Below are 12,988 nucleotides of genomic sequence, written 5' to 3'. Positions count from 1 at the left end.
GATAAAACTGACGTGCAACAGTTTCCACCACAAAGGACCGCCACGATATCTCTCCTATCCCGCAGATGGGGATAAGCCGGTCACCGCACAACCATCTCTGAAACCATGGCTACCGCCGGAGCTGCGCTTTCTCTCCTATCACCGGCAGCACCGCCGCGGCGAAGACCCTGCCCGCCGCCGAGGCGCGCCGTCGTCTGCCAAGCGAAGGGCTCTCAAAGCAACGGTGAAGGAGGAGCTGACGGCCTACAACTGGCGGCAGCGGTCGGCGGGCTGGTGGCTAACCCAGTTATCGGATATTCACTCTACACGCTGAAGACAACGGGCTGTGGTCTGCCGCCTGGTCCGGGAGGACTCTTGGGCGGCCTAGAAGGGGTGAGCTACCTGGTCGTGGCTGCCATTGTTGGATGGTCCGCTTACACTAAGGTAAAGACCGGCTCTGGCCTTCCCAACGGGCCTTTCGGCCTCTTGGGCGCCGTCGAGGGTGTCTCGTACCTCACCGTGGTCGCCATCGCCGTCGTGTTCGGCTTGCAAGTCTTCGATCGTGGCTACTTGCCCGGGCCTCTCCCCGGGGAACAGTGCTTTGGTTGATGGAATTGGCCACGTTCTTCTCTCTCGTTATATCGATGGTTCTAATGGGGAGATAAGCTTTGAAGCTTCGAGTGTTTTGCCCATGCATATACCGCTTTCTTGTCTGGACTGTGACGATAAGTTAAGCCGGTATCGATAAACTCCTGTCCGGAGGAGAAGGATTAGTTGAAGGCTGTGGTGAAGTGTATGAACGATTGGAGGTCCATCGTAGAAGAGAGCGGAGGGGAAAAGGCGATGGGTAAGGGCGAACAGAGGAGTTACTGTTGGATCCGACAAGGATTGGTACAGTTGTATGTGTCTTTAACATTTATGGAGAAGATGTTAATAAAACTAGGTAACTTGGAAGAAGATAAAATCCTTGAATGGTGGAGATTCTTAAATGCAAAATACAGTCTTGCAAGTATTGATATTGTCGATTCTATTTATAGCTCCATTTTGGTTTTCCCAACTCCAGAACTTCCTCAAAGCCTGATCGTACCATTTAAAAGATTAAAAACATGAACGAGCACAAGTCGAATTTACTGATTGGGGGGTATGTACATATTATTGTCATGTTTATGCTACTTTATATATTACAATTTTCCATTTTTCGTGATGTCACGGTGTAGTAAATAGAGATATTATGTTCATGATATGTGTGTAATATAATTAGTTGCCCTGAGATTGGAGAAAACCACTTATATAAATTTAAATTAGAGCTGAAGTAATGTAGTCCCACATATGAAACCCCAAATTCATTAAAGTAAAATAAACATTTCTTGGGTTATGCATGATGTTAAATCATGTTTATAATCGAGTTGCCTATAGTTTTTACCTCTCAGATCAAGATATAAAACCCTTCACATTGATAAATTGAATTGAAAAACTCAAATAAGTAAAGTTCTTTGTACAAATAAAAAAGGATTCTACAAAATACATTTCTTGGGCTATCCATGACGTTTTATTATGTTTATAAATGATTTGTCTATGGTTTGTACAACCTAGATCAAGATATAAAACCTTCATATTAATAAATTTAATTAAAATTGAGATAATTAAAGTTATGTGTACAAATAAAAAATGATTCAACGGAAGACAATATTGATTCGAGCCATAAGCTTAGTTTTAAATATCTAGGGCACAGACTACTAGAAATGACATACACTGCCATCACTTGCAGATCATGTTAAATAAACTTGTGCATATTTTGTACGTTTCTTTTGTCAGACCTTTTCTTGTCACCTGCTCAGATGATAGAAAAATAATTTTGTCCTCAATCGACAGCTAAAATGCATTCAATATTTTGCTCTTGGGCTTGAAGATGATACTATATGAGATTATAGTGATTAAATACAATAAAAAAACACTTTCTTATGAATGACCTCTTCTCTCAGTTTTCATAAAATAATTTATTTATACTCTTAATATGACAACTGGTTTTAGATTTCTAGGCAAAGTTGACTGTAATGAGCCATACTAATTGATATATTTCTATGAACTATCCTCTAACCTTAATTGCTGAACATATTTTTATTCAATATTTATCATCTCAAGGTAAAATGCTAAATTAAATTTGAAAAAATAAGTATACATCGATAAGCCAAAAACATTATTTCATAACCATGTTATTTGTACACTTTTATAGTTTTATTCTGACAAACACTGATATAAACTTAATTTGGTAACCTGTGATTACTTAGTTAAACTTCTACTTACTGAATCTTAAAATTAAGCATTAAAATATTTAAGAAACACTTCTAGGCATGTTTTTCATAAATGATAAGTCAACCCTAATCCATGGTTTGAAATGAAATCACACGGGATCAATCATATCACCAAGTGTGGATTTATGGATATATGACCCTAGAGGGTCATATGCATATAGTCTTTTACATGTCAAAAGATATACATTAAGTTTGGGGTTTCTTTTGAAAAATTCCCACTTAGTACTGTTCAGAGCATTGAAAAATGGGAAGACCATGAAAAAAGTCATCAAATTCATAATATTTTGAGGCTCTACCCTTATTCCCCCTTTTCCCCTTTGCTACTATCCATTCTTGATACTATCGAGGCGATATAACAATGACGGTGGAGCGATAATGGGGCTCATCAAGATGGAGGAGATTCAATGTGCCAGGGGTCACATGGATAAATCCCATGGCTGGACACATGAATAGCTCAAACCATGCATTTGAAGAACCAAGACATCACAGATTTGATCTGTGCATAGATGATTTCATCATTTTGTAAGTCCCACTAGAATTATGTTCATCATCTTCTATTGTGTGTCATCCCAATCAAGGCGATGGAACCCACCATGCATATGGTTTGAATTATTCAACTAATACAGGAATTGAATGATGTTTAGAATGAATAGTTTAATGGATTCACTGATAACTGACCTTTCACCATCACGTCAATGGTTCAACTCAATGTGTTCAGAATAGATCCAATTTTTTAGATTAAGTAATTTGACAACGAAAATATTTTGGTAAATGCAGACTTATCTTCCAAAGATAGTTATACCCAAATTCTGGCACTATTAGTTTTTAAAGAGATTCATATAAGTTATGCGTATTATTTTGGATAAAATTACATCATAAATCCACCAGAATTTGAGTAGAAACTACCATTATCAAACTTATCTTATAATGAGTGTGAAAATAAGAGAAAATTTTAATTTTGTTAATATTAAATTTCCAGAATTACCTCTGAAATATCCTCTCCTTTAATGGTTTTTTATCGTTTCCTATCTTCCCAAGTTTTGGTATCAGAATTTCAATTATGAAGTCTATAAATGTTGATGCACACTGTATTTTAGGTATCTCTCTCTATCTCCCTTTTCATCGATCTATCAATCTATTTTTTTTCTTTTTTAACCCCATCCTTTACAACGTCATGTTAAGGTTCTGTAGGTGGCCATTATGGTACTGCACTTATTCTTCCCTTGTATATTCTGAGGTTTCCCCAGTTGATCTACCTTGATTTTGGAGTATATTTCATATGGATTTAATCTTTCCCATTGCTTTAGCAGTTGGGTTGGCATTGATCATGAACTCTTGTCCTCCTTCTGAACAGTTTTTGCATCGGCCATTTAAAATTCCCATGATACCCTGGCCAGATAATCTAGTCAAACATCAACCATTTTGACCTCTAGTACTCTGCCCAAATCAAGAGAGTCTTGATCCCTCCTCAATCCTGTCCTCATATAGATTTTAGTGCTCCATACCTTCAAGGTAGAGCCAGTCTACTCACTCCACACATTTTTGTGCCCCCTGATCCTGTTCAATGATATATATTCTTATTTAGGATATCCACTTAAACAAGCATTAATAGTTTTCAACATCCAGTCCCTCGAAGGTTTTAGCTGGCATATAACATACAACATGCATGTTACAATGAAGCTTCCCAGAGGTCACCCATCTTGTATTGCTCCATCTGCAACACCTTTAATTTGGAAGTTCATCACACTAGATATTCATATTGGCAAGCCAAGATCATCTATCTATCTAGAATATTTTTTTGGAAAACATAGAGTTTCTCCTATTCATGTCGTATGATCTTCAATTTGGGCCATCCATGAGAAAATTTCCCAATCACTGCCTCCGCAAATGGTTTGGCCATTTTCCTGACTTCATTGTCCAAAAAATTGATCATTTAAAACCCCAATGTATGACATGATCTTATGCAAGATCTCGTTGGTAAACTCAGATAGGAAAACAGCTGTATACCCTCACTTTCTATTTGAGATTCAATTCTGAAATTCAATTCTTGTAGATTGTCCTTCAAAGATTCCATGTTTGTATGCTTGTATCCCGATATTGTGCGTATCCGCACTAAGCGTGGGATGTGAATTGTCGGATCATTTCTCTTGGATAGGATGTTTTTCAATCCATCCAGCTACGATATGTTTGAATTTAATTGGTAAAGTTAATGGTACTTTAACTGAATATTTGGTCTTTATCTTATCTATTATTGGTTTTTGAGATGGATTTCTAGTTTTATGTTGGGATTTCTGTAAAATTATATTTTCAAAGTATTTTTCCTTTAGTATTGCCAGTGAATTGTTTTCCTTTTGAACAGTCAGAATCTCGTTACTATCCAGGCTTGGGCTTGCATATTGATATTGTTGCTGATGCTCACTCTCTTTGAATGGTTTTCTCATCAAATTTCAGTACCTTTTCCTTCTTCTCATTCCTCTCTTTACCTCCCCCGTTCTGCACTGGCAGGCGAATCTTTCAATCTGCTCTCCCCATATGCTGCTTCTTTCTTTTTTTCTATTGATACACACTCTTTTGTGTTCCAGTGTTTCATCTGTACTGTGACTTAATAAGTATTGATTGCTGTGTTTTGTTCCATAATGCAGTAACTTAGGTTTTTTCTACTCGATCATTAAATACCATAGAGGCACCAAGTAGTATATCCTTGTATGTACCACATGCCTTATCTCCCTCTCTGTCAATGCCCATACTTGTGAATTATACTCCACTCTAACAGCTCTCTTCACATGAATCCAATTTAATGCTAAGTCAAAAGATTCCACTTTTTAGCGGGTGTCACTCCTATGGGGATGTGAATGAAAGACCTTCTCCTTTAAATATGGGGAGATGTTTTTAAAGCATTTGGATTTAGTTGTGTGCACTAAATTTATCTCAAGCTTATCAATTCTGTTAAACATCAATTGAGCTTTAAAAATCAATTCACTTGGCATAATTAAACATTGTACTTAAATTGCAATCAAACTTGAATTTTTTATACACTATATATATATTTCAAATCATTTGCATACATTCCAGTTCTATAACTGAAAACATAAAACCACATGGACGACTATACATTTGAGCGGCACATGAGACATAATATTGATCATATCCCATGAAATATGCCTTTGATAGTTATCTATGATACCAAACTCACATACTGACATACATCTGTTTGCTGCATTCAAAGATTATATAATCTATATAATTTAATATTAAAACCATTATATAGCATTCTTTTGATACATCACCCTAAGTCAATTTGAGGATCATTAGATAGCCAGTCATGGTATTAGCTGCATCATCTAATCTTCTGCATAAGTTAAATAATTATTTTCATAAATCAGGATGATGATAAATATGAGAATTGCTCAACTTTTGACTTTATTGTATCATTGTATAACCCTTTTTATATGTACAATATTTTATTCATTAAATGTAAACCCAACACTTATTGTTCTAATGCCATTACATTTAAATTTACTAAAAAAAATTGGCCTTATGATTGGTGACTTTATGAGGAAAATTATTCATAATTATGTTATAACATGAAAGCAGATGATACTTATTACCTCAGATGTATTTTCCGTTTCATGTATTCCTTGAATTTCCGGTGTATTATTTTAATGATTTTGTAGTAATGTTATCCTGAAGGCATTGAAACCGATTCTGGGATGGGATTGGTCTGTCGTATATAATTGCATACCCTGAGGATTTTGTCTTTATCTCATCACCTGAGAAACATTATCATTTAGTTTAATAATGAATATTGATACATCCATTTTTTTTGTGGGTTTATGGCTTGAAAAATGGGAAGACATTTCATTTAATGTCAAAGTTCATTAAGTATATATAAGCCGATAAAAAAGCCCACTGGTTTTAAAATTTAGGTGCTGAACATCATTAGGGACAATGTCTATTATGTAAGAATGCATACATAATAACTCATAGGTTGAATAAGAAACTACTATATGATATTTGTTATTACTGCTGTCAAGGAGATTTTTTCCTTTTTCATATCATTATATGATGGTATACCATATGTTTGATTCAGGTATGAGATTTCATTTACTAAGTGGAGCTCTCCATACTTGTGGTTTCAGCAATGCTTTTTATCCATATCTGTATAACTCTACTTAATTTTGGAGACAATTTCATGGGAAAACTTGTAATCGTTTAAGCAGGATTCAATGTTTCTTCTCTCTATGCTCTCCTATGAGACCTTGCAAATCGATTTGAATTTTGGGTTGAAATGAGCTCAATCCGCGGGTTAACTAATTAGACCCATCCAAGAAGACGAGTTAGGGAACGGATCAAGTTAACCCAACGAGCCTCTCCAAGGGTGTAAGACCCATTATGTTCCTAACAAGGTTGACTGGACCACTAAACCTGAAGGTTAACCAATCCAAATCACTTGAGAGGTCATGTCAGGGCAAGGGTTAACATTAATTTGGGTCAGATTGGATTGGCTTTGTCAAATTGTTTGATTGATCAAGCATTTCACTCTAATCAACCCACTAAGCTAAATCAGGCTGCTAGAGGGCATACCCAGTAGCTCCCATATCACCCTTTTCTGAAATGCATGATATAAATTTCAGGCTAATGACCTGTTCCAAAATATAAATTTTGGATCATTATAGATGATACAAAAAATAGAGGAAACTATCTCTACTTTCATTAATGTATGGACCAACAGCAATCCAGGCAGAGAGGCAAGAAAGAAAGTCCACTTAATTGGTTTGATAGATCATGCTCCAATGGTAGACGATCGAGTTCAATTGAAAATGAGGACCAATCACATCGATTAATATTCCTTAAACTCCCATATTTTTTTTTATCAATCTGGCCAATGAAGATCAGTCAGAATTCCGCTCGATCGAAAGTCCTATCGATCCTGGCTCCGACGTGTCGAATCCTAAGTGGCTAATCAGAGACGGGGAATAGAAATAATCGATAAGTATTAAAGGCGAAATTGAAGCCGCGTTGAATGGCCAGGTGAACATCCGATCGAGGGCCCTGCATCACTTGTATGACACTTGGGGATCTTGCTGTCGCCGGGAGAAAGCCGCCATCGAGAAATCTTCAAAGGGTCTGAATCCTTGGAGTAGAGATCGTCGATTTCAACTCGTATTTTGACTCGGATTCGCTCGATCTGGGCGAAATCTTGATCAAATACCCTTCCTCTGCTCTCTCCTGATTCTTCGTATTTTCTTTCCGAGAAGAAATATGAACTGGATTAGCCGGAAGATCTACCTCTATAATGTCACCATGGGTCTCTACATGCTCGATTGGTGGGAGAAATGCCTCTTCAGTATCCTCTTTTGATGTTTTTTTTCTCTTTCTTGAAATTTTTTCTGCTTGGATGTTCCTCAACTTAGATCTCTTCAGATATACTGATCTCCGTGCTTCTCTGGTTTATTTGCTATAACACATGGCGATCTACCTCGGAGTTCTTCAACAGGTGAGGCTTTTCTCTTCCTTTTTTCGATTTTGTGGCTTTATTTTGTCGCAGTTCTTAATTTTCTCTTCCCTGGAAGACGTTCCGATCTGATGAAATCTGTACTGAACTTTGACGAAAATGAAATCGAAAAGTTGTGTGATGAGCGTCATATTTTAGTTTTTGCTATGATTTTGCCGTCATCTTGTGCAATCAAGTATTCTAAACGGGATTGATAGAATTTCCAACGGTATTAAATATTTTGGATTATAAAACTGCGGTGGAAGTGAACGGCAAGGCCACGAATTTGGTGTCTGAGTTTCATCTTTCACTTTCCCCAAATACATAATTTTAAATTGTGTGATGATGCCGGTGTTTTAAACTACAAAAATCCATTCTTTTTTTATCTGGATTTCTAGGTATGCTTGATTTCATGATAAAAAAATTCTTGCAGCTGCTTGCTACTATTCTTTATATAGTTATTCAGTATCATTTATGTCAGAGATTTTTTTGAAAGAAATCAATTATTTCAAAGTTCTTGGTTGTCTAAAGTATGATCTCCTTGTACTTAGCCGCCTGCTATCCAAGCTCATGACGGGTGGGAACTTCGGGGTCGGCGATGGGAAGGCGACATGACCAGAAATATTTCATCAACTTCCACTGATGTCTCTCTCTAGAAAACAATCTCTATCTCTCTCTCTCTCTAGCTTAAGCAGGATGTCTCTCTCTAGAGTGTAATCTTTCTTCATCTCTATCTCTCTCTCTAGCTTAGGCAGGATGAACATCCCTTTGATCTCTCGTTTTCTCCCGGATCTACTGTCAAATCTCTCTCCTCCTTTCTCTGTCTAAATCATGCCTTGGACCAGCGTGTTATCAAATTATGGCATCACATGGCGGGCCCATTGGGCCTATTTTGATCAAGCGATCTGTACAGGACACGTGGCGAGGCATCCGCCGTCCAGATTCCTGATTTTCTTCCCCGTCGATTATCGTGAGGTCGCCACGTTCTCAGCGCGCTTCATATTTATTTAATAAAAGAAATATTTTTTATAAGTTTCTCTCTCCAAAACAATAAAAGGAGTTCAAGCAAGTGGTCAGGATGTCAGGAGGGCAGCGACAGAGGGCGGCAGGAGGCAGATAAATAAATAATTAATTCAATTAATAATCTTATCAGGAGACTTGGGTGAGTAAGATTTAAAGTGTAAGTCGGGTTATTACCTTGAAAATGGAGGATAAATTCAGCTCCCCGCTGCCTCGTATTCATGCCCAACTTTAAATGGCCGAAAAATGGATGGTTATTTCATAAATGATACTTTTAAAAAGGAAAAATCGTTCAGCAGACTGCGGGACATTAATTAAATATTAAAATAAAAGAAACCGTTGTCAAATGTGAAGAAAACGCGTGCAGCTGACAGGTGCCACCTGCCCATAGGTTGCGCCTGCGGCCCGGCCTTTGTATCTAACCATGGTCAAATCCGGGTTGAGTTACGCCGTCATCCCTGGTTAAACCTCTCTCTAGGTTCTCTCTCCACGCTATCTCTCTAGAGTCTCTCTAGAGACTTTCTTTCTAGAAGCCCCCTCCCCATCTAGAGTTCTCTCCCTTCAGAACTTTCTCTCTCTAGAGTTCTTTCATTCTCTCTCTGTAAATGCTCTCTAAGAGTCTTTCTCTCTCTAGAGACTCTATCTCCAGAGACTCTCCAGAGTGTTTCTCTCTCTCTCTAAGATTTTCTATATAGAGTCTCTCTCTAGAGTCTTTCTCTCTCTCTCTCTCTCTCTAAGATTTTCTCTACAGAGTCTCTCTATAGTCTCGCTAGAGTCTTTCTCTCTCTCTAACATTATCTCTATAGAGTCTCTCTAGAGTCTTTCTCTATCTCTAAGATTTTCTCTATAGAGTCTCTCTCCAGAGTGTTTTCTCTCTATAGGCTCTCTCTACAGAAGTTTTCTCTCTATAGTCTCTCTCTAAACTTTTTCTCTCTCTAAGATTTTGTCTACAGTCTCTCTCTAGAGTCTTTCTCTCTCTCTCTCTCTAAGATTTTCTCTATTAATAGAGTCTCTCTAGTGTTTTTCTCTCTGAAGTCTCTCTTTCCAATCTTATCTCTCTAGACTCTACTGTCATTCTCTCTCTAGGGACTCACAAGAGTCTATCTCTCTCCATAGCCGCTCTCTCGCTAGGTTTTTATCTCTCTAGCGGCTCTATCCAGAGTCTATCTCTCTCTAGAGTCATTCTCTCTGTCCTATGCTCTCTCTATAGTTTTTCTTCCTCAAGAGACTTTCTCTCTCTAGAATCTTGAGCCTTCTTCTCTCTAGAGTCTCTATCTCTCTCACACTAGATGTTCTCTCTGCATAAACTCTTTCTCTCTCTAAATGTTCTCTCTGCATAAACTCTTTCTCTCTCTAGATGTTCTCTCTGCATATTCTATTTCTCTCTCTAGATGTTCTCTCCGTGTAAAGTCTCTCTCTTTCTAGAGGCTCTCTCAAGAGTTTCTCTCTCTAGACACTTTAGAGTTTTCTCTCTCTAGGGGTCTCTGTCTCTCTCTTAGATTCGTACAAGCGACGTCTCTATCTGGATTTCAATTCCCACGGCAGACTAAGGCGACCGCCATAGCCATCTCGTCCTATCTTGTCCGACTGTAGATTCGGAATTTTTGGGTTTCTACGTGTGAAAACAAATCCTTCTTCCCCAAGCAAGAGAGAGAGAGAGAGAGAGCTACAGAGAGAGAGAGAGAGAGAGAGAGAGAGAGAGAGAGAGAGAGAGAGAGAGAGAGAGAGAGAGAGAGAGAGAGAGAGCTCCGTCCTCCATGATCGGAGACGAAGAAGAACTCTTCTCCATGATCGTCGCCATGGCCCCCTTTCCCGTCTCAATCCGAACGGGTTAGCTTCGCTCGATCGATTCCCCCAATGACGACATCGAATTCGGCCTCGGGAGAGGCCAGCATCTCCTCCACCGGCGAGGACCTTCCCCTACCGCTGCCGCCGCCCAAGCGGAAGCGCAATCTCCCTGGAACTCCTGGTAAGCTCAATCCCGATTCTTCCGCATTCGATTTCACGTTCGATTTCGTGATCGATTTCGGTGAATGCTCGTGGATCGATTGCGCAGATCCGGAGGCGGAGGTGATCGCGCTTTCCCCCAAAACGCTGATGGCGACGAACCGATTCGTGTGCGAGATCTGCAACAAGGGGTTCCAGCGGGACCAGAACCTGCAGTTGCATCGGCGAGGGCACAACCTGCCGTGGAAGCTCCGGCAGAGATCGGGCAAGGAGGCGCGCAAGCGCGTCTACGTCTGCCCCGAGCCGAGCTGCGTCCACCACGACCCCGCCCGCGCCCTCGGCGACCTGACCGGCATCAAGAAGCACTTCTCCCGCAAGCACGGCGAGAAGAAGTACAAGTGCGACAAGTGCTCCAAGAAGTACGCCGTCCAGTCCGACTGGAAAGCCCACCTCAAGATTTGCGGCACCCGCGAGTACCGCTGCGACTGCGGCACTCTCTTCTCCCGGTTCGCTCCCCCTCCTCCTCCTCCTCCTCCTCCTTCTTCCTCTTCTTCTTCTTCATCTTCATCTTCTTCATCATCATCATCATCATCATCTTCTTCTTCTTCATCTTCACCATCATCATCATCATCTTCTTCTTCTTCTTCTTCTTCTTTCTTCTTCTTCTTCTTCTTCTTTTTCTTCATCTTCATCATTATCATCATCATCTTCTTCTTCTTCTTTTTCTTCATCTTCATCATTATCATCATCATCATCTTAATCATCATCATCATCATCATCTTCTTCTTCTTCTTTTTCTTCATCTTCATCATTATCATCATTATCATCATTATCATCATTATCATCATCATCATCTTAATCATCATCATCATCATCTTCTTCTTTTTCTTCATCTTCATCATTATCATCATCATCATCTTCTTCTTCTTCTGCATCATCGTCATCATTATCATCATCATCATCTTCTTCTTCTCTCTTCTTCGTTTTCATCATCATCATCATCATCATCTTCTTCTTCTTCTTCTTCTTCTTCTTCTTTTTCTTCATCTTCATCATCATCATCTTCATCTTCTTCTTCTGCTTCTTCTTCTTCGTCATCATCATCATCATCATCATCATCATCATCATCATCAGCAGCAGCATCATCTTCTTCTTCTTCGATGAAGTTTCGTGGGAGTTCCTGAAGAGTTGTGAATGGGGGGCAGGAGGGACAGCTTCATCACTCACAGGGCGTTCTGCGACGCGCTGGCGGAGGAGAGCGCGAAGGCGCAGATAGCAGGGCGGCGGGGGGCGGCGGTGCCGCCGTCGCCGGCGGCGGAGGTGGCGGAGGCGGGGACGGCGGAGGAAGCGGCGCCGCTGCAGGTTCTGCCGCCGCGGGAGGCGGCGGCGGTGGGGGGGAGTCTCTTCGCGAGCTTGTTCGCCTCGGCGGCGGCGGAGGAGCGGCGCGCGGTCGGGCCGCCGGCGGCGCATCTCTCGGCGACGGCGCTGCTACAGAAGGCGGCGGAGATGGGCGCGTCGTCGTCGAGCGGCTCCTTTCTACAAGGCTTCCACCCCGAGCCGGACGACTACCCGTGGCCGAACCGCGGTCCGATCCCACCGCCGGAGGCGGCGCCGCCGGCTCTGGGCCTGGGTCCCCCGGGGTTCTTTGTGGGCCGGCCGGCGACGCTGGACTTGCTGGGCCTCGGCGCCGGCGCCGCCCCCGCCGGCGGCCTCTCCGCCTTCATCTCCTCCATGGGCGGCAGCCTGGAGAGCACCCGCGGCGAGCCCCCCAAGGCCTGGGACGGCGCCTCCCTCTTCTCCTCTTCCTCCCGGTCTTGACCCTTTGAATTTCTCCCCCGCCATTGCCTCCCCTCCTCTCAGAAGAAGAAGAAGAAGAAGCTGATGCAATTTTTGTGGGTAGTGTAGTCTCCGACGATCCCTCCCTTCCATGGGCCGTTTTGCTCTTGAATAAAAACAAGCGCAGCTGCGTTCTGCTCCATCTTTGGAACGTCTTCTGGTACTTGGTTTTTATTTTCTCGTAGACAGATTTTAGAGAGAGGCTCCGCGTTAAGTAGATACTGTGGTGGGGAAGGCAGAAAGCATGCACCCATGCTGGATGAAGGGACTTGGGAGAACTTTGGAATTTTGATGGATTCGGGTGTTTTTTTTTTGGAATTAGAGTTTATGCGATATTCTTCACTCGATGGCTTATTACCATGTTCCGTTGGAGAGGAACTTCACGTGAAGCGTTTTTTTT

At 41.0% G+C, this 12,988-nt stretch overlaps 3 protein-coding genes across 3 annotated transcripts; all 3 read left to right on the top strand.

The window, feature by feature from the left end:
* Window positions 1-15: 15 nt before the first annotated feature.
* Window positions 16-675, top strand: LOC144702286 (anti-muellerian hormone type-2 receptor). Its single transcript, XM_078574274.1, has one exon. It carries the CDS (start codon window positions 106-108, stop codon window positions 586-588), a length of 483 nt encoding a protein of 160 aa, XP_078430400.1. The 5' UTR covers window positions 16-105; the 3' UTR covers window positions 589-675.
* Window positions 676-7,300: 6,625 nt separating this feature from the next.
* On the top strand, window positions 7,301-8,614 carry LOC144702285 (uncharacterized). The gene is made up of 4 exons (XM_078574273.1): window positions 7,301-7,416; window positions 7,550-7,638; window positions 7,716-7,788; window positions 8,337-8,614. The coding sequence occupies exons 2-4, from the start codon at window positions 7,554-7,556 to the stop codon at window positions 8,398-8,400; spliced, it is 222 nt and encodes a 73-aa protein (XP_078430399.1). The 5' UTR covers window positions 7,301-7,416; window positions 7,550-7,553; the 3' UTR covers window positions 8,401-8,614.
* A 1,229-nt stretch (window positions 8,615-9,843) lies between these two features.
* IDD2 (indeterminate(ID)-domain 2) lies at window positions 9,844-12,739 on the top strand. The gene is made up of 3 exons (XM_078574272.1): window positions 9,844-10,774; window positions 10,862-11,258; window positions 11,958-12,739. The coding sequence occupies exons 1-3, from the start codon at window positions 10,663-10,665 to the stop codon at window positions 12,568-12,570; spliced, it is 1,122 nt and encodes a 373-aa protein (XP_078430398.1). The 5' UTR covers window positions 9,844-10,662; the 3' UTR covers window positions 12,571-12,739.
* Window positions 12,740-12,988: the final 249 nt, after the last annotated feature.

Source organism: Wolffia australiana, chromosome 4 (assembly GCF_029677425.1).
Source record: "Wolffia australiana isolate 7733 chromosome 4, ASM2967742v1".
NCBI classification, from domain to species: Eukaryota; Viridiplantae; Streptophyta; class Magnoliopsida; order Alismatales; family Araceae; genus Wolffia; species Wolffia australiana.
The sequence above is the reverse complement of the archived record's forward strand: the minus strand, read 5'-3'. Positions and strand labels throughout refer to the sequence as shown.